Source organism: Aedes albopictus, chromosome 2 (genome assembly GCF_035046485.1).
Source record: "Aedes albopictus strain Foshan chromosome 2, AalbF5, whole genome shotgun sequence".
Taxonomy (NCBI): Eukaryota; Metazoa; Arthropoda; class Insecta; order Diptera; family Culicidae; genus Aedes; species Aedes albopictus.
Window position 1 is genome coordinate 236,192,891 of NC_085137.1, and position 27,360 is coordinate 236,220,250.

The following is a 27,360-nucleotide window of genomic DNA, read 5'->3' on the forward strand; positions in this document are numbered from 1 at the left end:
AACCATCTACAAAACGCTGATTAGACCGGTCGTCCTGTATGGGCACGAAACATGGACCCTACGTGCAGAGGACCAACGCGCCCTTGGAGTTTTCGAACGGAAGGTGTTGCGTACCATCTACGGCGGAGTGCAGATGGAAGACGGGACTTGGAGAAGGCGAATGAACCACGAGCTGCATCAGCTGCTGGGAGAACCAACCATCGTCCATACCGCGAAAATCGGGAGGCTACGGTGGGCGGGTCACGTCATCAGGATGTCGGATAGCAACCCGACTAAAATGATTCTCGAGAGTCATCCGACCGGTACAAGAAGACGTGGAGCGCAGCGAGCTAGGTGGGTCGACCAAGTGGAGGACGATCTGCGGAACTGGAGACAAACAGCCATGGACCGAGTGGAATGGAGGCGGCTACTATGTACAGCAGAGGCCACCCCGGCCTTAGCCTGACCGGTAAGGTAAGTAAGCAGATATTGAGTCAACGACAAAAATACAGGGTTTGAAGACTGCTCTTGGTATTGTTTAATTATAAAAAAAAGATATTGTATACAATCCCCGAGCAGGAACGAATAACTTCCACATAACGCAGCATACCAAATTCAGGTATCATACCAAGACTAGGTATTGGTCAGGTATCCTGGTATTGAAAAAAAAACTTACTTTGGTATTTTGAAGGTATTGATAAAATACCTCAACGAGTTATAAATTTGGTATTGAGTACTGCTTGAGGTATTATTCAGTTATGGGAAAATCACTATTCGTATGGAAAAATCGCCGATTATTATTTAGGTATTGCCATACCTGATGTCATTATGCATGTGTTATGCAAAGAATACACACCAGTTATTATTTTAGGTATTTTACCTCGCATCCCGAGCAGGAGAAAATAGCTGAAGAATAACTAACTCAGGTATGGAAAACTGAATACCTACAACCTGAATGAGGTATTAAGTAGCCCTGCATAAGAGGTAAAATACCTAAAATAATAACTGGTGTGTATTCTGTGCATAACGCGTGAATAATGACATCAGGTATGGCAATACCTAAATAATAATCGGCGGTTTTTCCATACAAATAGCGATTTTTTCATAACTGAATAATACCTCAAGCAGCCCTCAACACAAAACTAATAACTCGTTGAGGTATTTCATCAATACCTACAAAATACCAAAATAAGTTATTTTCAATACCTGGATAACCGACCAATACCTTGTCTTGGTATGATACCTGACTTTGGTATGCTCCAGTTATGTGGCAGTTATTCATTCCTGCTCGGGATGCAGGGTTTCTTAATACTTCATTCAGGTTGTAGGTATTCGGTTTTGCATATACCTGAGTTTGGTATTCTACTGCTATTTTCTCCTGCTCGGGAATATATAATCGCGCTTATTACACGTATCTTTACATCTAACTATTTAAACCAATATCGTATAAAGCAAGATTGTTCTTCTTTTTCACATCTGGAACTCTGGTCAAACGTTATCTGTTGGTGTGATTATAAGTAAGCAATCCCCTCAGTATGAGGCAGGGGTGTACATCATTTCATTTACAGCAGTGCAAAATGTCAAATTTTCTATCTGATGATGCCTCTAGGAATTTCTCTTGTGATTCCTCCAGAATTAATTCAGGAATTCACCCAGGAGTTCCTGATAAAGTTCCTCATAAAATACCTGATTTATCCTGAAATTCTTTAAGGTGTTTCTCCAGAGATTTATCCATGAATCCTTCTGTCTTATATGATTCCTCCATGAATTTTTACTGGGCCCACATCTGCTAGGAACTCTCTAGGAATGCCTGCTGTTATTGCTCAAGAAGTTTTTGATATGATTCCACCAGGAATGTGCCGTGTGAGCGATTCTGTAGGATTTCCAAAAAGATTTTATTTCCATAAGTTTTATTCTGTCCCAGATTTTTCAAAGGATTAATTTTGTCATTCCTCTTAAAATTTATATTGAGATTCCTCCAGTCATTCCTGCTAGGATCCCTCCAAAACAAGGTTCCAATATTTCAACCATTCCTGCTCGAGGAGTAGGGTAACCTGGGGTAATACGCACCCTTGGGACATTCATGTTATTGCATTATAAAAGTAAAGGAAGTTTACTTCAGATGCAAACAAACTAGACGTAAAATTAAGCTGGTAAAGCCGAAAAAATGGCTAAAATATTCAAATAAAAGCTGTGAAAAACGATGATTTTCCACATTTGGAAAGATTGTCGGAATTTTAGCGATTGCGCGCTTATTCTATAGAATCAATCCATTAACTCTCATCCACCTCCTACACTTCCCATTTGATGCCGTAAACTATTACATGGAGCCCCAGGGCGTTTCATTATAATTAAAAGCGGAAAATTCCGGGGACCGTTATGCCCCACCTCAAGGTGTGTTTAGTCCCCAAAAGTTCTTTAGCACTAGAAAAGGTACACTTTTTTAAATGGTTTATTTGTTTTAGTAAATTTGTTATTACGCAGACCAAAACTTGGCATTTTTTTAGACGAAGTAGTAAACTATCTCTCAAAACGCAAGACACCCATAAAATCATATAAATCTTAGCAATTTGACCACGTTTGCTTAGGGGGTGTATAGTACCGCACCTTCCCCTATTAGCTAAGAATCACCTGGGTATTCCTGATGGAATTTATCCAGCACATTTTTATGGAATTTCCAAAGGATTTCCATCTCAGATTCCGCTAGAAAAACTTCTGTGATTTATCCAGAAGTTCCTTAGGAGATTCCTTAGAAGTTTGCTTTTGAGATACAATGGTAATTTTTCCAAAAATTCTTGAAAGATTCTGGTGGAATCAGAAATACCTGATAGCATTCTACCAGGAATTTCTACAAATATTCCTCCAGAGATTCCTGATTAGATTTTTCCAGGAATCCTCGTTTGTTAGTTTTTTTCAGGAATTCTTCCTGGGGTGTCTTCAGGATTTTTTAAGGTGATCGGTAGGGCGAATTTTTGGCCGAGGCAAAGGAGGATTTCAGCTTTGAGTAGAACTGCCACCGTAGCTCCGTTATGGATGACTTAGGCGTTGCTCATTGGCAGATCCCTGCTTGCTGTAGCTCCTGTGTTCCTGGCGATGATGTTCACACTTATTCATGATTTAGATGTTCGGTAATTTTTTCAACCGAGCATAAACTGTAAATTCCCAAACTAGCGACAAATCGGTATTTTTCGCTGAAATTTACTGACCTTCAGTGAAAAGATTTAACTTTTTACTGGGTATGACAACTGCATCAACCGATCATACCTACCGTCGTTCGGGGCAGGGATGCCATATATACAGATTTATCTGTATTATACAGATTTTTGAGAACCTGTATAGATTGCGTTTATATGAAATACAGATTTTTCATTTGTATGGAATACAGATTTTATACCAAAATTTTGTATGGGATACAGATTTTTGAACAAGTGATACAGAAAACCATCTGGCATCGCTGGTTCGGGGTGACATTGGGCCTAGAGGGTAACATTGGTCCATCGATCCCACGGACTCACTATAAGTCAGAGAGTCCGACTGTGGATGCAAAGTATCTTAGAATTATGTATTATAGCAGTCTAGCACACAATATGCATTCCCATCGTATTGTAAACGTGCGGAATAGTGGCCCAATGTTACCCCACTTAGTACCTTACTGAACAGAGCCAAAAAACAGTAAATCCTAGTACCGACTTTCAGTAATGATCGCTTTTTACCGAGTTTTCGTGACAAAAAAGCGTAAACATTAAAATCAAGAGAACATGTAGCACAACTTTATATATAGCAACGAGAGCAAAAAGATTTCTGAGTGCATTCTACAATTGGTTCGAGAGCAGCCAGTGTGCTGGATGGGATTACTAAGCACAAGGTTATGCAGTTTCTGAGGACGATAACACCAGTCGTGCAACGCCATGCCAGCGTGATTATGTAACGGGAGAAGCATTAATTCGCAATGGTTGTTTCGCCCTTTTCAAAGGAAGACAAACATTTGGAAGGGCCCATATAGCCGTGGCGGTAAACGCACGGGTATTCAGCATGACCATGCTGAGGGTGATGGGTTCGATTCCCGGTCGGTCCAGGATCTTTTCGTAAAGGAAATTTCCTTGACTTCCTTGGGCATAAAGTATCTACGTGCCTGTCACACGATATACGCATGCAAAATGGTCATTGGCAGAGGAAGCTCTCAGTTAACAACTGTGGAAGTGCTTCTCCACAGCTGAGACGCAGGCTTTGTCCCAATGAGGACGTTACGCCAAGAAGAAGAAGAAGAAGAAGACAAACATTTGAAATAAGAGAACTTCCGAGTGATCATCATTTTGACACAATGGTATCCAAGATCATCTTCCGTCATCTATCACCTTAAGCAAATTGATTCGGGAAAAACTATCAAGCCAGCTTCGTCGATGGACGGTACATCAACAACAGACCAGGTCTTTATCGTACAACTTCCCTCCAGGGATGCCGAAAATACCACGTACCAGCACATCACCTGTTGATCAACTCTATGGTGGCATATGGCCGCTCTGATCTAGGGTAAATCGTGGACAATAATGGCCTTTCTGGGAAGCTGACCAGACTAATCCAACGAAGGTCCTTCAAGGTCTCAAGGACTGCGTCTTTCTCACAAGTCTCGTAAAGTGAGAAAGCAGCAACTTTTGACTGTTTAGCGAAAAACACAAGTATTTTTGGAAGAAAAATATAGAAATTATGGTGATAATTTTTGGTTTGACCTTGGTATGAATAATATGTCGAGTAATCCATTTCACGAGGATATTTTAAAACTCAGTTATTGTGTCAGGTTTGCCGCTGCTGAACAGAGCCTAAAAACTGAGTCGTCACCGGGTCTCACGGGTTGTTGTTGTGTGGTGGTCCTCAATTTTGGTTACCTACTTCCACCGTACTGTTGATGGCGACGACGACGACCTGTGAATTGGCGGTTTACGATGACATTGGCAGCTGATTGAATTCAACTAAATTCAATTTTGTTCTTTCCTTTAGTCGTCCTACCCTTACCGCGTGGTGCCGCCACTTGCTGCTGCTTCCCGAGCGCGAGAGCACTCGGCTAGAATATGGAGGACGGATGGCGTGAACCTGTTGTTGGGGCCCCTCTCCTACTAGTGGAAGCTAGTGCACTGGTTCGGGCCAGTCAGTAGTCTGTGGGCAGTCAGTAATTTTCGGTTGATGAAGTAGGTCTGATTTTACCCCTCCTGCCGCTTTTGGTGCTGCTGCGGCTGGGCTACAGGTGCCAGACTTGTCCGTCAACCTAGAAGGTTCAATGCGATTCTAATGGATGTTTTCAGTGTCAAGATCAACCGGACAATACGGTGCAATTTGCGACGCAAACAAAAAAGTGGTGAGCTGTTTCTTTTTTTTTTCATTAATGATTACCGATTTCGCACATTGAAAAGACATCAGTTTGCAGACACTTGATACTATGCGGGATGCTTGCTCGTTGTTGGTGTGCTGTAATGATGCAGGATGTTCACCGATTAAGCGCTGACATTTTGCACTTTGTTTCGTGGTTTTTATCGCGCAATGTTGGAACCACGCGCGGCTGTGGAGAATTATGGTCAAGGAAAATGTTTTTGGTTATTTCATTGCCATGGGTGGCATTTTTTTTTCTGAACCTTCAAGACCGATGCGCAACGTAAATTCTTCTCTTACTACTAGAGTGTAGGACTATTTGGACGGGGTCCTATTTTGGTTAATTACCACTATAAATCGGTTAATTCTATGCCAATTGATTTGCATTGTTCTACACGGCTAGGTATTGTACATTTATCACCATGTACAAAGATCTAAGACGTACGTCGTACACACATGTACAACATCACAATAAGGATAACACATAATCAAACGCTCTCAATTTTCGGTCACGTCCAACGCTCGACAGACTAAGACAACCGCTAGGCATCCCTACCCCATACTCTATTCCTTATTCATAAGGAAAATACTTAATGCTAAGAAAAAGTTTCTCAAAATTAAGCAAGATTCACACAAATCTGATCTAAACTTGACGTGCTAAATCACATAAAAAATCTGTTAACATGGGTAACAGACGAGGAGAATGTAGCCAAAAACCGGATGCAAGTGTCGAGGAGCCGGCAGAGCAGGCAGCGATATAGGGAAGCAAAAGTTGCCGAAAAACAAATCCACTGCAAAAAAAAAAGGAGCCTGAGGAAAATGTGATTGCTCAGTTACGAAAAGGAATGGAACGGAATGATATGCAGAGGTTTTATAAAACTGTCAATAAAATGCGGAGAAAAACAGCCCCTCTTCCGTAATGTGCAACGATCGTGATGGAAACTTACCGACACTTAAAACAATGGTGGCTACCTGGTGGAGAGAGCACTTCGAGGAATTGTTAAACGCTGAGAATGGGAGCGACTGACAGAATTCAAATCTACTAGGGTGCCTGTACCAATTATGGCATTACCTAAGGAAAATGATTTGTTGGTGCAATTGAAGAGGACCAGCTATTAGAAGTGATTAGCCCAGGACCTTGACTGTGGAGGTGATGGTTCCATTCTTCATAGACTCCCAGCTAGTAGTTTTAGCCCGAGAAGTATGTTTCGTTAGCTAGTGGGAAACCCAGCATCCATTACGCCGGCAGTAGATTTTTTTTCCTGTTTTTGATTCGTGGAAACTTGAAAAGTTTCGTAGTTTTGTAGAGTCTGTCAGCGCACGCTTTACGATAAAAGTTGCGTACAACCAGCGTTGATGAGAGAGATGGATGCACATTTCGGCACCAACATTTCAAAAGGGCGTAACTGCATTCACAACCAAAGCCTTCTCACAAAGCTGTGAAGCGTATCCCATCCCTCTCGAGCAATCCACTAGCACAAATAGAAAGATAAAATCCTCCTCTTTCGATTAATGGATGTGAATTGCGTGAGATAAATGAAATACGTTCCACAGCTCTGTGAGTAGGCATTGATTGCAAAAGCAGTTACGCCCTTTTGAAATGTTGGTGCCGATTTGCGCATCAATTAGTGAGCTCGTTTCAAGTAAAAAAAACTAGTTTAATCGTTCGGAGCACTTAAATTCAGATCATAAAACTAACCATCCCTATCCTCATTACCAACGGATGTCCTAGTAACATTCTTTCCCTTCCTCAATGACCTATGGACATGGTCGGGACCGTTATTTTTACATCATGGAACTTTTGAAGATGCACATATCACCATCATATGTTTACCATCATAGCAAACTACAGGTTTCATCTGTTGATTCTATGTGCATTGTGCAATTATACCTAATTGTTTTAAACAATCACGAAGTAGGGTAAAAGGGTATAATACGCCCCACCGGGGCAAAACGCCCCCCTTCATTTTCTAGCGATTCAAGCGCTTTTCGCATGCGTGATCAATTAGAAATCTTAAATATTGAATAATAATTGCCATCAAGCTGGTCCGTTAGTTGGTTGGTACAGAAAAGCAATAAAAATATCAAAAAGTCTGAAATCGAGACTTTTGACGTAATATTTTACCTCTTGTAAGCTGACTTCATTGTAAACGAAGCTAGTTTTGTTCGCTTGTGTTATCTTGCAATTTTTATGCAGTTAAACACTAGTTAAAAGACCCTCCAAGGATAAGCATGTGCTGGAATTATCCCCTGGGACAGTTTTATCACGGGGCTGGACGTTTTTCTTTTGATGGGGGGTACTGCCCCGTTTGTTTTGATAAGGCAAATTTTGGAACGTTTTCGAAAAACGTTTCAAAGCTTCCATAGCCGCCCCATCAAAGGCTAAGTTCTCATGCAACACTTCACTGACTTTAGGAACAACGATTTGCAGTGGACAATAAATGGAATAAGGCGCCAGTTTTAGATATATTGCCATTTCTGCTTAAAGGGGGCATATTATACCTGTTTACCCTAGACACTATGAATTTTACGGTCATCTTTGCTCGTGCTCATGCCAATTGTATTAAGCCATAAAAATTTTAAAGGTGCACATTCTATGCATTTACTTGAATTTTAATTGTGCCTGTCACGTGATGAATGTAATTCAAATATAGAACTTTTGACGAAGTTCACATAATCAATACTTACAGGGGATAGACAAAATAATCGGGACAGGCAAAATTTTCACTTTTCAAAAAATATTCAACTAACTGTAACTTTTTGAAAAATGCATAAAATATTCTCAAACTTTCACTGTAAGTTGATCAACTAGTTGTGTATCGATGGTCAAAATTTGAAGAAGATCAGGATATTCTGCACGAAGTTATAAAGATTCTAGAAAAAGGTATAACTATCCGATAGCCAACTTTGAGCTGTTATATCTCCGGATTCAATGAACCGAATGCAAAGAAATTTTAACCATTTACGAAATGAGCTCTGAAAAACGTTTGACTCAACTTGAAATTCTTAACAAGTGAAAAAGTTACAGCGATTTCATTTATTTTATAATTTTTAGTAAATTGGTCTATTTTTAATATGCTTCCCAATACTTTTTCAATTTATTGCCGGCTATGTTGTTACTTTCCGTCAAAACATATTTATATACAAGTCAATTAGAGGGAATTGAAATGAATTATAATTAGCATCCTGAATTTTGAAACGATGGTGAAATTTTGTATAATTTTGTGTTTTATTAGAAAAATAATACAATTGTTATAATTTTCTTCCGTGTAAAGAATTTCAAGTAAGGTCAAAAGATTTTTATTGCTCAGCATATAAGTCATGAAAACTCAAAATTTTATTGCATTCGGTTCATTGAATCCCGAGTTATAACAGCTCAAAGTTGGCTATCGGATAAATATATGTACCTTTTTCTAGAATCTTTATAACTTCGTGCAGAATAGCCCGAACTTTCCAAAATTTGACCACTGATACACAACTAGGGGAACTGGGGGTAAGACGCCCACGTTAAGGAAGAGTCCAATTTTAACCACGAAACACTTTATAATACACATTTTTTTGGCACTAACATGAAGCACCAACATGTTTTCTTCCAAATGGAAGAAACCATAAACCAGTTTTATGTTTTACTACTGAAAAATTCAAATTTGAAAAAAGTTTGATTTTCAGAATTATAGTTTTAATGCGGGGTAAAACGCGCCACTAGTCACAGCTAACGTCAGAATGGCAAATTGTGTACATATACTTGCGCGCCTGGTTTATTGTAAACTGTTATTGTTCGTGAATGGTACACAGTCAATACATAATTATGGATCACCTGTAATTATGGGTCAATTCCATGTAAACGTCATAGTGAGCTATTTTATCAGTAATTGCGCATGGCCGTATGATTAGTGAACTTATTTATAGTAAAAATGTGCTGTTGTTTGGTTCCAACTTGTGTTCTACATAATTTGTGCCAGAATTTGGATCTTAATGGTTATTTTAATGTAAATATCTAGGGGTGGGCATTTTACCCCACACATGCCTCAGAAGTTTGGACCCTTGTAAAAAAGTTGTAAGGGTCAAATTCGATACTTTTTCCGCTTGGTACACAAATAATGGGAGTGTGCAAAACAGCTTGTGGGGATAGCGAGAAAAAAAATCTTTTAAATGATGTAAAAAAGTGCAAACATTTGACAGGCTAGAATTACATCAAAAGTAACCAAAATCTTTTTCGAAGTTTTTGTACAATTTTTTTAGAAAAAATATGTAAACTCAAATGTAAAGAAGCATTTGTATTCTTATTTTAGCGATTGCAATTGAAAAAAGTACTGAACATAACGTGGTTTGCCTAAAACAAGGGTGGCGCAACTTGCCCCCTATGGGCGTTATGGCCGCAGTTCCCCTAGTTGATCAACTTACTTACAGTGCAAATTTCAGAATATTTGATGCACTTTTCAAAAAATTACATCTATTTGAACATTTTTTGAAAAGTGAAAATTTTGCCTGTCCCGATCATTTTGTCTATCCCCTGTATATCAAACTAGGGTTATAAGTACACAAAGTCAACTTTTTGATAAGGAAAGAACCCGAGAAACAACATCTGTTTGACACTAATAAAATTTCGATCGAGTCAAATAAGATGTTTGAACACTGGTTTGCTTTTGGACAAAAATTGGCCTTGTGTACTGGGATCTATAGTTCAAACTGGACTGCTTTTTGATGAATGTCGAAAAAGAAACAATGAAAAAACAGGTAGTCTACAGTCACAAGTCGATTTTCCGATTAACAGTAATGGGGCTAAAATATGAACACTATTATCGAGAAAATTAACCTATCTTGAAAAAATGCATTGGATAATAGTTATACTAATTAAGTCACAAATCAACCCCAACTTTATACGAGTTATACCTACTAGGAAGCAATCCAAATACGAAAACAAATCATGACGATCATCTATTCATTGCTATTTCCTTTTCCAATTAAGCGAATCTCACCCAACGGTGACTTAATCTCGATGCAAAGTGTTAGATTGTGGGATAAGGTTGTCAACTAAATTGACTACTTCCGTCCCAACACGAAATGTTAACTCCGCGGAATTGGGTCATTTTTCGATTTTATTATGTTTCTCAGAGTCTGAAAAACTGGCGGAAGCCGGACGTGGATATGGGACAAGGACATGGGCCGTACCCTTTCGCACACCTCGCCGTCTGAAATAGAGTTTTGAACTTTCAATGCCATTTGTTGCGCGCCGTGGCCTCAGTGACTGTGCTAATAATCTTTTTCGGATATCGTAAAAAAATGTAAAAGTAAACAACTTGTGAGGAAGTAAACAAAATACGCACTAACAATCAAGCTAATACCGACAGCCAGACAGCCAATGTATGAGATATGCCCTTTCTGTAGGGCATAGGGTAGTCGGAAAGCACAGAAGTAGAGACGAAACAAAAAAGTCGAAATCTTGTTTTGACGGCTGCCGGTCGAGACTAGTGGTCAACAGGATATTAAAAATTTGTAACGATAAAATCCACCACATCAACACAATCGCGCGGAAGAAATGCTTGTATTAACGTTGTAGTACAGAAGCAACAAAACGGAAAGAAAAAAAAAAACACTAGCTGTTGTAACCTTGACCGACACGTTTGTAGCAAACCCGAAAAGGAGGATAATATACTTGTGGCCGGGCTTGATGGAGATCTGTACCAACTGAGAGTGAGAGCCCCCCTCGAGTGCCGCCCGGTTGGCCAGTCGCGGCCAGTCAGTAGAAGCAATCCAAAAAAAAACTCGAAGGCGAAAGAAAATGACAGCGAGTAACCACCCCGCCGTGCCACCAGCAGCCGTCTACCGCATAAGTGGATAAACGAGTTGTGGCGAGGAACTGGTAAGTAAACTAGCTCTGCATCACCCAATCGCTTCCATACTCACTTATTGACTGTAATTCCCACGATAATTGTATGCGGGATCCCTTTGGGTGTTTTGTGGACAGAAATAAATTAATATCTTATTGGAGCTTTTTGAATAGCAGTTTGAATGGAGAGCAGCTTGGCATTTGTTTTTCAGAGTAACGTTAGTATAGTGTCCTTGTACACTGAAAGCTTCTAGACGAGTAATATTACGTAAATGAAATTTAAATGCATTCGGAGCAATGCATTAAATCAATATTTGGTACATAGTAATGCACGTCCACTGCTGATCAAAAGTTTGAAGTCACACTTTTTAAGCGATTGTTTTTGAAGTTGTATCTCTGTCGATATATAAAAGTTGAGTCTGTCTGTTGAGGGTGCTGTTCCTACCTCAGCTACCGCTATAAATTCTCCTCTTTCACCAGAAACATTGGGTCCTGGCTAGTACTATAGAATACCCGTTGGACTCAAGCTCCCGGATGGGGAGCGGGGACGATTCGGAAGACCGTGGAAGTTACGGAATCCCACTTGTTCTCCACTGTACACATCATTTCAACAATGCTGTCCGAAATGATATTTCTACCGCAGATCTCCTGCATATTTGACCTTTGCTTTGAACATGCGGGATGGCTAGATTTCCGGATCTGTGTATATACCAACTAAAGCACCCATGACCTGACAGAAATTATGCCCAATGAAAGTTCACCTCGCCATGGAGCATGGAGCCTTCTCGTCTATTTATAAACACTCGGTATGAGCCTGTATGTTCATCTTGTGATTCATGTTCCGTATGGATTTTCTGGCGATCGGTCTCGCGTCTCCCTCTTATGTCGCGTATCTTGAAGCACTCTCGCTCTCTGCTACTACTAGTGGCCTAGAGTAGTACTAGACCCTTAGGCTCATAAGCCTGTGGGTACTGTCGAGTTGGTTCGCGTTGCGGTTGACCACTAGCGCATTCGACCATGCAGAGCGGTATAAAACCTATGGAGACCATTACTGATGCGTACAGCTTACGGTTGCTCGAAACTACTGCCGAGCTTTAGACATAATCTTTGACAAAGCTTGCCGCCCTTTGGCATGCATATTCTACGTTGCTACCGAAGTTCAGCTTGTCATCTATCATTACCCCCAATTGCTTTAGTGAGCGATTCGAGTTGATCATGCATCCGCCTGTGGTGACCACACTGCCTAATGTTCAGATTCATCCAGTTCTCCAGTCCTGTTGAATGCCTTCTACACGTCCAGCGTGATGACTACGCAGTAGCGGATTCCCCTTCGCTTCCTGTGGAGAGCTTTCTCGAACGTTTTGATTACAGCCCTTCCGAAAGCCGAACTGGTTATCCGAGAGCCCAAAGTCATCTGGTTTCTTGGTATAGACCATCAGCCTCGACAAAGAGATCCGCTCCAATAGTCTTTTGGCGGTGTCCTGAAGACAGATAGGTCTGTATTCAACCGAAAGCTCCTTCCGTTGAGATCCTAATATATCTGTGTCAGGACCGAAAGGGGTTCCATTCGACCCAAAGTGCAAGTTATCCTGGGGAACCGCTTGAATCAGGCTATCCGTGACATGAGGATTGGCAGGAAGCACCGCCAGACACCGCTGCTCGTATGAGACATATGCATGCTTGATTCGTCCGTTCCCTCGTGGTATGCCGCGACTGTCAATCCATGGATTGAGGCTTCGAAGTCTCCCGAGTCCCGACGTACAGGGGATGGCCAAAATGTTTGGGATAGGCAACTTTTTTTCTCTCACAAAAAAATTCAACATGCTGTAACTTTTCATAGAGTGCATCAAAAAATCTCAAATTTTGACTGTTTGTCAACCTATTATATGTGCATCTTTGATATAAATTTGGGCTTGATTGATTAATTTTTCGCGAAGTTAGAACCGATCTGGTAAAACACTATTATTTAGACAACTAATTTTTGAACTGTCATATCTCGGAAACCAGTGAACCGAATTGAATGATTTTTTGATCGTTTATCAACAATATATTGATACTTAATACGACGTTATAAAATGTAATATTTTCTCACGGCGAATTAAGTTATACCGGATTGAAGTGTTTACCCATATAGAGGAAAATAAGTCAAATTTACAATACCACACAAAAATTACTAAATGCGTTCTTCCTTCAATCTAAATAGGCTCTAATATATCTGATTAAAGATAACTTGACAACAGAAGTGGAAAATCTTTGGGTATCAACACTAAAATTTATTGACATTGATGTAAAAAAAAATACATTTTTTCGAGAAAAATCCAAAAAGTGTCAATCCATGATAACTTTTTTCAACGTTTGAAAAGTACCTAAGTTTCAATTGTTTGTGAAGCCTTTGCATATTGTTAGTGTACGTTCAAAATTTCATTCAATTCGGTTCACTGGTTTCCGAGATATGACACCTCAAAAATAAGTTGTCTGAAAAATAGTGTTTTACGCGAACGGTTCTAACTTTGCGAAATATTAATCAATCGAGCCCAAATTTGTACCAATGATGCACACATCATAGGTTGACAAACAGTCAAAATTTGAGATTTTTTGATGCGCTCTAAGAAAAGTTATAGCTTGTTGAACTTTTTTGTGAGAGAAAAAAAAGTTGTCTATCCCAAACATTTTGGCCATCCCCTGTACTTCTCGGTATTTCCCTGCTTCTTTTGGACTTCCTGGATATCTGCTTGCTGCCGTTGTTGTTGAGCCATGTCAACAATGGCGCAGCACCGCACCGCCACAGTTGGGTATGGGTCGCTGTCTCCTTCGGTGAACCGCTTCCTGGTCTTGTTGGCAAAATGGATCACGTAAGCAATCACCCGTTGCAATTTGCGGAATGAGCTGAACTTCGCAAAAACTCTGTTGTACTCCAGCACGTTATCATCAGTCATCACTGCTGCGGCCACCTTCACTTCCGGTAGTTTGGCAATCTCCTCCATGGGATCTTCTTCGTAAACGCTTTGCTGAATGAAATCTCGGACCTCGGGAAACAGGGTTCACAGGATTCACGTTTGTACGCACGTACTTGCGATCGTAGGTTGGTCGAGGGGTTAGTTCTTGAAAGTGTGCAACACGATTCGCTACGTAGTTGTTGAGTTGGCTTGGCAACTTCGACAACCACCCCAGAATGACGGTCGAGTCCGAGTATATCACCATTCGATCGAATTTCACCTTGAGTGACGAAACGACCTTGATCACCAACTTTGACATCAGACGAAAGCCACTTAGTTCGAGTCCCGGGATTGTAGCCTTCGGTGTGATTTGCTGATCGAACTTCCACTGTATTGTCCGCCATTAATGCTACGTACATAGACGGGGGCCGGATCACAACGTCCGAGGGGGGCCGGGTCACAACGTCCGAGGCCATACAGTCCCGGACATTAAGTCGCGTTTTTTTGCGAAATGGCGTCCAAAAGTTTGGATGCGTCATAATATCCTATGTGCCTTCTTTCCTTGGACTTCGTGGCGTATCTGCAAGTTCGGACGTTATGCCCCGGAAAAATGCGCCATAAAGTCCTGGGACTTTATGCCCTCGGACGTTATGATACTGCGCCCGTCCGAGGCCATACTGTCCCGGTCGTTAAGTCGCGTTTTTTGCGAAATAACGTCCAAAAGTTTGGATGCGTCATAATATCCTATGTGCCTTCTTTCCTTGGACATCGTGACATTCCTGCACGTTTGGACGTTATGCCCCGGAAAAATGTGCCATAAAGTCCTGGGACCTTATGGCCTCGGACGTTATGATACTGCGCCACCCATATGCATCCTGCGAGGCATCTGAGAATACATGCAGCTCTTAAACAGTGTTTCCTAAACTTTTTGGAGATATCGCCCCCTTAGAGCTGAAGAAAAATATTTTCGCCTCCCCATGTAAGGAGTGTAGTAAGTGGCTCTGCGGGATATGCTTTCCAGAAAACACGCTGATACTTTGTGTGGTCAGTATGCACCAGTATTATGCGGTACATCCTAGAGATGTCCGCGTGAACACAAACGCATGCGTTCGAAAACGAAGAGCAATATCGATGAGCACCCAAGGAACAATCACTCATTTAAACAACATTTCAATGACATTTTTATTTCACATTTGATTGAATGACAGTTTAATATTATTTCGCACAGCTTGTAATCAGGCGTTGTTTAAACAAAAGTGGAGAAGTTATTCAGCATTTTTTTCTCCAAGCGCGATACAGGCTTAACAGTCAGAAGTAATCTGTGTTAAATTAGCTTCATATTAAACTTGAATTCAGTTATGATAACCTGCTGAAACAAAAACAAATTGAAGTACGAGGTGCAATTATAGTCCAATCATGTTTATTTGTCTCATCTAAACGCATTTATAACATACAAACTCTTTTAGAATTTCTCAACTTCGGACTTGAACTCGTGATCTCCCAGTCACCCGTCGCATGCCTTGCCGCCTACGCCATTCTGGGATTGGGAAGTTGCTCGCTGAGAGCGAAACATCTTCACAAGGCTGTGAAAGATCAATATTCAGATTTATAAAAGGTTGGAAATTTTTACCAAAAAAAATGTTGTGAAGATGACTACAACTTTGAAATTGCTACAAAAATTAGCAAATGTTTCAAATATTTTGCATTGGTGTACAACAAACATTAATACATAATTATTAATGAGGAACTGCTTAAATATCATCACTTTGACCTGTTGTTCAATCGAAAAGTGATAATCGATCAAATAAAACATAAATCCATGTATATAGCTTACTGTTAAACTTTCATTGAACTTAGCTGAACAATAGCTGAAGTATTGAACATCAAAAGCAGTTGTTCAACTTATGTAAACCACAATAATCAGCTTTCGGAAACTGTGGAACATGAGCTTTTTAACGCGTAGAAATAAGTTCTTCTTCAGCTTATATTAAAGCTAGTAAGGGCAAATCGAACAAACAAAAATTGATGCCGTTTGTTAAGCTTGTAATTAAATTACTGTTCACATTCGTTCCAAGTGTTGCATTTTGGCTTATTTACAATGTAAATAGCATCATTTCAGCTTATTATTCAGCATTTGGTTTTGTTCAGCTGAGAATGTGATAAACCAGCAATAATTCGACATGCATGCTTATTAATGACTTTGCATTTTTCCTTGGGCGGATCCTGGATAGTAGGGCCGATTATCAAAGTGTCGTTCTCAAAGGCGCTCCTAACTTGGAAGCATTTCGCTATAGGAGTTTAAGTACAGCGTAACCAATGACGGCCGCTTGATGGTAAGCTAGGGTTTGCCAAGCGTATCATACAAGGATTCTTTGTTATCGTTCCTTGGATCGGCTTCTAATGATTTTTCTCCTCTTTGAGCGTATATTTCTACTTTTTCATAGAGCGTCTTGATTTACGACTGTGGGTAACGCTCACTGAAACCGGCCCACTATTTACACCTTATCTTAAAAAATGTTTGAGGTAGCGATTTTCTGAAAGCCCTCGCCAAAAAAGTAAGGAAAATGCATTTTATTACTCAAATTGATGGACCCCCCGTTAGCTAGAGCCTTAACCATTTTTGCAGACTCCTCGATTTTGGTCAAATGGTGGCTCATTTAATCCGTTATAACTCGAAAGTTTCTCTAAAAAAAAAACATTATAACGAAATGTTGTTGAAAGAAGAAAGATAGAGCTACTGTTTACAATTATAAAAAATTGGGTCGGTCATATTGATTTTAGCCGCCATCTTGGATTTTTATACCGAAACTATTTTTCACCATGTGGGCAACCACCGATTTCCAAAATTATTGCATTATTGCTCAGACATTTATAACACGGGCCCATATAGCCGAGGCGGTAAACGCACGGGTATTCAGTATGACCATGCTGAGGGTGACGGGTTCGATTCCCAGTCGGTCCAGAATCTTTTCATAAAGGAAATTTCCTTGACTTCCTTGGGCATAGAGTATCTTCGTGCCTGCCACACGATATACACAGGCAAAATGGTCATTGGCAGAGGAAACTCTAAGTTAAAAACTGTGGAAGTGCTCATTGAACACTAAGCTGAGAAGCAGGCTTTGTCCCAGTGAGGACGTTACGCCAAGAAGAGGAGAGAGAGACATACAAAAAATAGAAATGTGTTAGAAAGACGGAAATGCAGTGATAATTTTGGTCATCAGTAGAAACGTGCGTCACACTAACTATCCTTTCCTTCCTCGAAGAATTTAAGCACGTGGTCAGTGTTGTTATTGAGTTAATAAAGTTTAGAGTTCTCTGAGATGTACATTGCAGGCGGTAGGCCAATCCCTAGCCTCGTTTGTTGATTTCTTGGATAATTTTGGTTGCTTTGGCAAATCTAGGACTAGTAACTACGAACTGTATGGTCATCTATACCCAACTAACAATCACTTATTTTACAAGCACATTAACGACGAATTAATTCAGTATGATGCTGTGTAACATTTGAATAATTTTCAGGCACAACCTTTGTTCGAGTTTTGCTCACACGAATTTGGAGCAACTATAAAGCATAGTGTTGTGTACCAATTGAACTGTTTGTTGTTAAATCGTTTTACAACTATATTGTAAAGCTAATATTCAGATTTAGCAAAAATTATTTAAAATGCTAAATTTTTCAATTTCCACGAGAGTTTATGCTGGCACTTATGCAGTGAACAACTATTGTGAAATAATAACTACACATAAATTTATATAAATCAAGATTCGAATTCGAGACCCGTCCATTGCTAGCAGCATGCCTTCCTATCTGCGCTATCCTAGAGCTGATGAATTGTAGCGCTCAAATCAAAACATTAACTTCCCATGGTTTAATAATGATCACACTTCGACTCCTATACAGCAGTGGTGAATTAGCACAGAACATTATGGTTAACAACTGAACAACACATTTATTCAGATGCTGTTCAGTAAAAATACGTGTTTTTCATCCCGTACTCTGAGTCGAAGTAGGATAAAACGAAAACGCTTATTTGACTTGTAAAAATACATTGTACAGAAACATGTGCTAAATTTTACATGAATTTAACAAGAACCAGAAAAAGGTCGTGTTGATCTGTTTTGTATAGCAAGTCGAATAAAAATCTTATTAAACGCTTGATAAGTGTTTACTGATACAAAAGGTTGAACATTGGCTACTTTTTCAATTGAAAAAGCATTTGTACAGCAATGTGTACAGCATAATTTTAATTCAGCTATCATTACTATTATAAAGCAACAATTCAGCATGCATGCTTGTTTGTGGTTTGCGATTGTTAGTTAGGTGCTCATGCTCTTATGCATTTCTGAAACTACTAAACCCCACTACATTCCAACTTTCATACACGAATGACACTCACCTGCGCTTTCAGTCATTTTTCCTTGTTCGCCTTTCGCTTGCTTGATCCCCGATGTAACCTTCTAAATCACTGCACTTGGCTCGAAGCCTATTCGTTTTCCAGCGCCAATCAAGCGTGAAAAGCAATTTTTCCGCTTCTGCACTTTTTCCCTCTAAAAAGCAACAACTGCTGCAGCACTGAACAACTTATTTATCCACTTGTATTTGCGCGGTCGTCACTTGAATTCGGTTTGTCACGTCTCCGTCGCCGTCTCGGCTTGCGGCTATAGATGATGCGTTTCTTTTTTCAGTTTTCCCCACGGCGGGCAGTGCGGCGTTCCAAAGCCGGACTCTTTGCCGTGTTCGTTAACGGGACACTGAGACTCGAAGATCGCGCCGATTTTCTGTTGAGGGAAGATAGAGAAAAAAAAAAACGAGAAGCAAAATGTAAACAATCATCCAGGGGAAACTTGTTCACTAGCGGGTAAGGTAGGTAAATTGAAATAATAGCACAGAAGCCAGTAATCGAGATAAACAGCCAGTACACGAGCCTCCAGCACTTCAGCACCGCTCCAACAACAAGAGAGCTTATAGCTACACGTAGCGAATCTACCTTAAGTTATGACTGTTTGAACAGCTTATTTTCCTTGCGCGATACCCGCTTTTCTACATTGAATTAAACCGAACGCGTGTGTGAACGTGATAAGTCTAATTATTACTTGTACCGGATGGATTACTTCGTTTCTTCCTATGCAGCAATAGCTCCCAGCTGAACCAGCTAACCAACCAGCCGGTACAGATGGTCGAATAGGAAAGATTGCCCGAATGGATTTCTCAAAAGATGGAAGATTCCGCCACGCCTTACCAGCCAGCCAGATCGATATCGATGGTACACGCACCATAGCGCCAGCCATGGGGAAATGGCTCGTGCGATTTTGTGAGGTAACCAAATCTAGATGAGTGCAACAATTATCGCACCAAAGCGCAGCTCTCTAGCGAAAATGGATGATGAGCTGTTTAAACTTTATGACAGTGACACCCGTAGCAATTACTGTCTGGTGGCGGACGCGCTGATAAGATTAGCATCTTACTGCCGGGAACGAACGCACGGTGAAGTGGTGGACTACTAAGGATTTATTGAAGCGGTTTAGTAACCACTTAAAATACTGGACCATCTGAAATGGGTTACAAGAGCTGCTGGATGGATTTGATCGTGTGGATGAGTGTGTTCGTGCGTCGGGATAGTGTTTTGCGTGGTAGTTAGACCACCGACGAACCGACGTGACAGCTAGAACAAATAAATTCAAATTTGTTGTCCCCGACGCCATGATGAAAAATTGTCGAACACTGCCGCCACCTCAATAACGATTCGCGATGATTTGATAGCTTCACCCCAAACCCCCGTGTGTTCATATAGGAACTGGTTCGCGTCTGTGCTGATTTGACAGAAGCGTTCGCTCGCTACGCTGGCCGACCGTTAAATTTAGGGGGGACAGTTTTGAAATACCACTGTCACGTCGGTTCGTCGGTGGTTAGACTCTCTCGCAGAGTCAACCATGCTGATGGCGGTCCGTCGAAGCTGTCGTCAGTTGCTAGATGGTCGTTGTTTATAGTTAATATTGAGCGACTACCGAACGCGGGCGGTAGATTGCTTGCTATCCGTGTGAGGCGAGCAAGCTGCAGTCTGCATGTCATTATTCAACTTCAAAAGGTCACAATACTTATCAAAGTGAATCCAGACCCAACGATACCTTCCCGACTAACAAGCATTCCATCCTGCAGCCTTTGGTGGAGTCGCAGAGGTAAGCGCGCTCTTTCACAACAAAGGTTGCTACTAACATTCCTTCCCTCTCTCAACCTGACGGCAAGGACGTGGCCGGCACCGTTATTGTACCGTTAAAGAGAGCCTCTGAAGCTCTCCAGACGGGCTTGGTGGTCTAGTGGCTACCGCTTCTGATTCATATGCAGAAGGTCATGGGTTCAATCCCTGGCCCGTCCCTTTCATCCTACTTTGTATCTTTCTATCCACTTCCTCTCTCTCTCTCTTCTCTATATATACAACTAATGTATATTCATATGTTTATAGCCGTCGCTAGAACCAGAAACGAATTGGAAAAAGTCGTTTCCCTCCCTTCCAATTTCCACTCACAGCACAGTGTATATAACGCCTACAAGTTCTGCAACCAAAGCGTGCTGTGCCGCTTGACCTTATTCACCTCATTCACCACACAATCTATCACCTTACGAACACTATAAATAACCCCATATCCATGGATCGCATCACCGACCCAACGGTGACTCCCAGATCTCCCATCCTTTCAGTCTAACAAATACCCTAGTCCGTGCTGGTTGTGGGGATGCAGAGGTGATCTCGGTCTTTAGTAGCAATAACCAGCACACTCTAACATTCCTTTTTCTTCCCAACTGACTATGAGGACGTGGCCGGCGCCGTTATTGATCCAAAATGTATGAGCTGCTAAAATTGCACTTTGAGAATAAGTGGAGTGTCCCAGCCCTTATTCATTTGGATCTCAGTGCAATTGGTACCAGCTCAGATCAATCACGGAGTAGCAACCATTGACATGTATAGTCAGATTTGATCGTTTTTTTTTTTGATCGTTAAAGAGAGCCTCTGAAGCGTGCACAATGAGTATGTTGACCACTCCCAGTCAATTATTCAGTTGATTCATTGTTAGGGTTAGGGTCAATCACGGAGTAGCAACCATAGATATGTGCAGTCTGTCTAAGCTAAAAAAAAACTAAGCTAAGCTAAGCTGTCATATAGAAGCTAAGCGTCCTATAGAACAAAATGAGAAGGGGGCCTATTGAACCTTTTGGCATGTGTTTTTTATTTGCATACAAGCATGAGCCACCCTATAATCATGCACTATGAAAAGTATTTGTTAGTGAAAATCAAACCTTAAAAATGTTAGTAAAATTATCAATATGTTGTTAACCTTCACATCCCGACCCCCGACAACTCATTTTGAAAATGCTGGCATTTCGTCAATTTTCATCCGATTTTTATAAAGTCGCCCTTAATCGATCATAAATTGATGCTAGTTTATTACACTCAAGTGGTCATGTAATATCCGGAACCATTCCGGAGATATTTCGGATTGTACTGTGGTCAGAGGGTGGGGGAGGTGTATGTTTTGCCAAATGGTCAAAAGTGACTATTTCGTGTGCTATTGTGCTTGAGAGGCCTCCGCTGTTGCTACATACTACAGTCAACTTGTTCTGCCCCAGTCTCTTGAAATCATGAAGTTTGATATGTCATACGGCATGTTTTGATTGCAAACCAGTAATGTCCCCGATGTCACCCCCCTGGAACCTATGCTAGATGCTCCGGGGTGGCCATATTAGTTGATACAGACTTCAGCGTATCGTTTCTGAATCAGTCATTTGAAATCATGAAGTTTGATATGTCGCACGACATGTTTTAAATGGAAACCAGACGTGTCCCCAATGAGGCCCCCGCGGAACCTGTCACGGTGATCCGGATGGGTCAACTTATTCAAATCCTGTTATCGCAGTTGTGTTTTATTGTTTCCAATGAAAATTCCGCTGAAAATCGATAGTTCAAACATAATAACACACGAAATAATCATTTTTGACCATTTCGACACCCTCCCTGACCCTAGTACAATCCGGAATATCTCCAGAATGGTTCCGGATATTGCATGGCCACTTGGGTGTAATAAACTTGCACCAATTTATGATAGATTGAGGGCAACTTAAAAAAAATTGGATGAAAATTGACGAAATGCCAGCATTTTCAAAATGAGATGTTGGGGGTCGGGTACGTGAAGGTAAATAAGAGAAGCTTTAAAACATTATTTAACTGTTATTCTATAATCAAATTAATTAATTATCGATTTTTGCGGCTCAACCAGTCGAGTGGAAGTTTTACTTAATTCCAAAAGCTACTCAAGTAACCAATAAGCCGTAAAACAGGCATTAAATCGGTTCTATAGTCGAATATAGAACATGGTTTACAGAGCTTATTGGAACTATATCCCCCGATAGAGCTGCTCAAATGCCACTTTTGGCGCATTATTCGGCTGATATGCGGCCTACACCAGCCTCCCGTACCAGGTCTCTGGAAAGACAGCTGTCAGAAGTGAGCCAAAAAAAAAGAAAAAAGTTCATTTATCAGTTGTCCCTTTCTTCTACGCATTCGGACTGATTTTTTGCTGTTTTTTTTTCTTTGTGGTGTTTGTATCAGTTTTTTGCTGCTTGATCCAGATTCCAGATGATGTCCTCGAGGTTCCTGTTGCACCGATTTAATTATTCCGTGTCGCTTTCCATCTGCTCCAGCTATACACACCCGTATTTACAACAAGCAAAATCTAGGCATCATAAATATTCATTCAGAATAAATCCGAAAGATTGGATAGACCCAAGGATAGACCAGATTAATGTCGGTGGTTAATGGTTTAGGCGAAGTTCATGGTTTGAACGAATTTATTAGGGCACGGCAAATTGGTACCATCCCAATGACGAGGGAGCCAGGCTTGGAGCCAGGGGAACCGAGCTAGGATTTGTTTTGAACGGGTAGACGATAACTCGCATGTGCTTCGATGGAGCCGATTGCAACTAAAAATTAAAACTAAAATCCTCGGGGAATAAAAAATAAAATCCTTGGGGAATAAATAATCAAATATAAATGTTTATGTTTCGTTTAATATTGCCGCAAGCCAATAGCAGCTCTTTTTCTTAAATATTTTCGTTGAATTCCACGACGGGAGTTAGTGTTCGTTTTGTTTTTGGTGGACATTTATTCGCCTTGACGGAGGCTCTCTGAGAGAATTGCGCTGTGCGTGAAAACATTTTTTTTAACATGGGAAAGGATAGGAGCTGCATTTTCAAATGCTTCTAAAATAGTTTGGGACTTCAGATTGAAAAAAGTGTTAATGTTTTGCAATATACTTTCAATTAGCTACACTATAACTGGTTTTAGACAAAAAGTTTTTAAATCACAATGTTATCTCTATAATATAGCGTATCAAAATCGCATTCGATAACATTAAGAACGTTTTGCTTAAAAAAAATTATAAGCATTTGAAAATGCAGCTCCTATCCTTTCCCATGTTGAAAAAAATGTTTTCACGCACAGCGCAATTCTCTCAGAGAGCCTCCGACAAAGCGAATTTTGATCAACATAAACGTCATGTACACCAAGCCGTTCAAAAGCACTGACAGCCTTCTTATTCGGCTAATAGGCACAGGGTTATCAAGCACTGTAAAATAGCGTTGTATACCACTATACGGCCTATTTCAGTGCTTATGGCGTTCAGAGCCTACGAGCACTTGGAAAACTTCTGTAGGGCTTATTGGCACTGAAAATCTGTTGAATGGCCTTTATGAGGCTTATAACAGTGCTTAGTGGTTACCTGGGTAGACTTTACAAATACTGGCGTGAGTGAGAAGTGGACAAATTGGAGTAAAATTTGCGAAAAAATTACTCGTCCTCTCGGTGAGACTCGAACTCATGACTCCTACTCACTATACAGGCGCGTTGCCAACTAGACCACGAGAAGACCCGATGATGTACACTCAGAAATAAAAGTATACACGGAGTTACTATTATTTATGCATTTTGTATCCGCATTCTCTTTCTGTTTTCATGCTTTCTGCCGTTTAGCCTGGGTTGAAGCGAAGTAATTCGTCAACCCAGACGAAGCAGCGGATAGCATAGAAACAGAAAGAGAGTGAGAGAGATGTGGATACAAAATGCATAAATAATAGTAGTAATTCCGTGTATACACGCAGAAAAAAATATATTGAACACAAAAATAAAGTGCTTTGAATCAAAGAAAATAAATCATTGAACTACGGCTTAATACTATTTTGCTTTGAATCAAATACATTTGGTATTAGTTTCAAAGCATTTCTTTTATTGTAAAATCAGCCTTTGCGACATTGATTTTAGTTTCAAGTACTTTTCAACTTTGAATCTATAACAATATTGCTTTAAAACTAAGCAATTTTGTAAATTCAAAGACAATATTTTTTAGAAACAAATATGCATGGACTTAGATTCAAAAACAAAATATTTTTGATTGAAAGTGATAACGAAATAAAAAAAAACTTGCGAGATTCGAACACAGGTACTGTCATTATATGCTTCACTGATAGTGAGCTATCGTACACGGGCAGATCTGCTCTTGAAAAGCGGAGGGTAGAACTGAATCATCTTTCTCATTATTGGCGATATGCATTTTCCAATATTGAAAACAAAGAAACATTTTTTTTTATGCAACAAACCCTGCGACTTAAAAATGAAGTCTCTTTAAATTTGGTTCTAATATGTGTTATTTTTCTGCGTGTACTTTTATTTCTGAGTGTAGACGTAGTCTGTGGAAAACATAACCTCAGAATTTCGAGCTGAACTTTAATTCATGTTAGTCACTACATCTTCGGGTCTTCTTTTAGTACAATTGGCATCGCGCCTGTCTAGTGAGTAGTAGTCGTGAGTTCGAGTCTCACCGAGAGGACGAGTACCTTTTTCGCACGCCAGTATTTGTAAAGTCTAGCTTTTGGTGTTATTCTATAGGTCCGAGGTACAAAAATGCTTGTAAAAAGGACTGAATTGAAACTGAAATTTATCAACTTCAAATCCAGGAGAATGACTAGAATAAAGAAAAAGTGGAACTGGAGTAAGGGAATGAGATATGCGGTTCGCGAGAGTTTGAGGAGATCATTTAGGTCAACCCCCTGCAGAAAGCATTAGTTTTTGAAAATGCCGCCTTCGGTGAGGCGCCACGGGTTTGTTTGCAAAATTACAGTTTCTTCCCACGCTGGTACGTGAAGAAACGAACTTTGAAATTCAGAAACGATAACTACCACACTAGGGTGGCCCACACTTATATGAAAAACAAAAATTTCGAAAAATGCCAATTCTTACCTCCTCAATCAGTTGTTTTGGACTCCCAGAAGCTACGTTCAAAATTTGAGCAAAATCGGTTAAGCCTAAGGGGGCGCTCAAAACGCTTAAAGTTTGTATGGGAAAACTTGACCAAATGTATGCAGAAATTTTAAGTTTTCGAATTTTGCCGCTAGGTGGCGCTGTACTCGTTCAATAATCAAACCCTTTGGTATTATTGTAGGTGACTATATGCTAGAGAATTTTGTCGAAGACCGCGAAGTGATCCGACGGCTGTGAAAAAAGTTATACCCTAGGCAAAGTGAGGCAAAGTATTGAGATTTCATTATTGATATTATTCCTTTACATGTAATTGGAATATTGGAAAAATAATAATAAAGTTTATCCTCACTTTTCCTAGGGTATAACTTTTTTCACAGACGTTGGATCACTTCGCAGTCTTCGACAAAGTTGTTTGGCATATAGTCACCTACAATAATACCAAAGCGTTTGATTATTGAACGCTTACAGCGCCACCTAGCGGCAAAATTCGAAAACTTAAAATTTCTGCATACATTTGGTCAAGTTTTCCCATACAAACTTCAAGCGTTTTGAGCGCCCCCTTAGGCTCAACCGATTTTGCTCAAATTTTGAACGTAGCTTCTGGGAGTCCAAAACAACTGATTGAGGTAAGACTTGGCATTTTTCGAAATTTTTATTTTTCATATAAGTGTGGGCCACCTTACTACCACACATTACACAATATATTTAGTATTACTAAGAATTATTAAAAGATATTTACAAAAAAAAAACATCCATAACAGTACATTCAACTCATTCAAAACAACGCTGAAATCAATTAAATATGAATGTTGGACCTACTCCAACAGAAAAAGAACGCTCTGTTTCCAGCTTAATGCAACCGCCAATCCACTCTTAGAGATATCCCAGAAGGCAGGGATGGCATGCTCCTCAGTGTGAGTGCAAGTGTGCGCGGTTTTAATATGAAAATGAGCTGCACTGTGCACATTTTCAGTGCGAAATGCCATCCCTGCCAGAAGGAACTTCTTAAGAAATCCCAGCAGGAACTCCTTGAGGAATTACAGAAGAAACTCCCTGAGCAAGAGAAAATCATCAGCATCATAATCAATTCCTGGAGAATTTTCAGTTGAGGATCCTCAAAAGAAAAATCCCAGAAAACTCTTTAAGAAATTGAAAAATGAAGGTGTGAATTCCGGAATACATCACGATTGAAATTCCCAGAAGAATGAATCTTTGAAGAAACTCTTTGAAAATCCCAGAAGCAACTTCTGGTCAGTCTTGCTAGATTTTGGAAGAATCCCAGAAAGAACTTCAGGAGGTATTCGTAAAGGAACTCCTGAGGGAACCCTCGAAAGAGCCTCTGGAGTCTAAAAAAGACCTTCTGGAATTGATCCAAGAGATCTTTCCTGGATTTCACCAAGAATTTCTTGCGGGGTTTTCCATTAGCTCCTTCTAGAATTCCTTCGTAAATTTCACCCATACTTTCTGCTGGGACGCCTTCAGGATTTTTTCCGGAGATTACACTAAAAGTTCCTAGTGGGATCCTTTCAGGAATTTGTAGTAATTTTATTATAGGATTCCTCCAGAAGTTCTCTCTGGGATTGCGTTGAGAAGTTCATTTCAAGGCATTCTTTCAGAAATTCCAAGAATTAGTCCAGGGAAAATTTCTTAGAGAATTCCTCCTGGAACTTATTCCAGAATTCTTTTACGAACTTCTTCCAGGATTACTTAGGAATCGCATCCCGAAGCACCTCCTCCATTCTCCAATATTGTTTTATGGAACATCTCCAGCAGCTCGGTATAAGTTCCTCCAGATATTCGTTCTGAGTTTCCTTCAAAAACTCCTTCTGAGATTACATTTCATTAGGATTTCCTTCTGGGAATCCCGGTAAAAGCACTTCTGAAGACATTCCAAAAGGAATCCCATTCTCTGAAGGAACCTTTATAGAAATCTCAGAATGAACTCCTG

At 40.3% G+C, this 27,360-nt stretch overlaps 1 protein-coding gene across 4 annotated transcripts in view; it reads right to left on the bottom strand.

The window, feature by feature from the left end:
* Window positions 1-27,360, bottom strand: part of LOC109412019 (aquaporin AQPAe.a) — a 364,435-nt gene that overhangs the window by 300,121 nt on the left and 36,954 nt on the right. For 3 of the 4 annotated variants that reach the window (XM_029864833.2, XM_029864832.2, XM_029864834.2), the window contains exon 2: window positions 18,504-18,885. In XM_029864833.2, the coding sequence (XP_029720693.1) occupies window positions 18,504-18,519 (16 nt within the window). In that variant the 5' untranslated portion in view covers window positions 18,520-18,885. Of the gene's footprint in view, window positions 1-18,503; window positions 18,886-19,346; window positions 19,383-27,360 lie in introns of those variants that run through there. The other variant, XM_062851379.1, reaches the window with a different exon arrangement.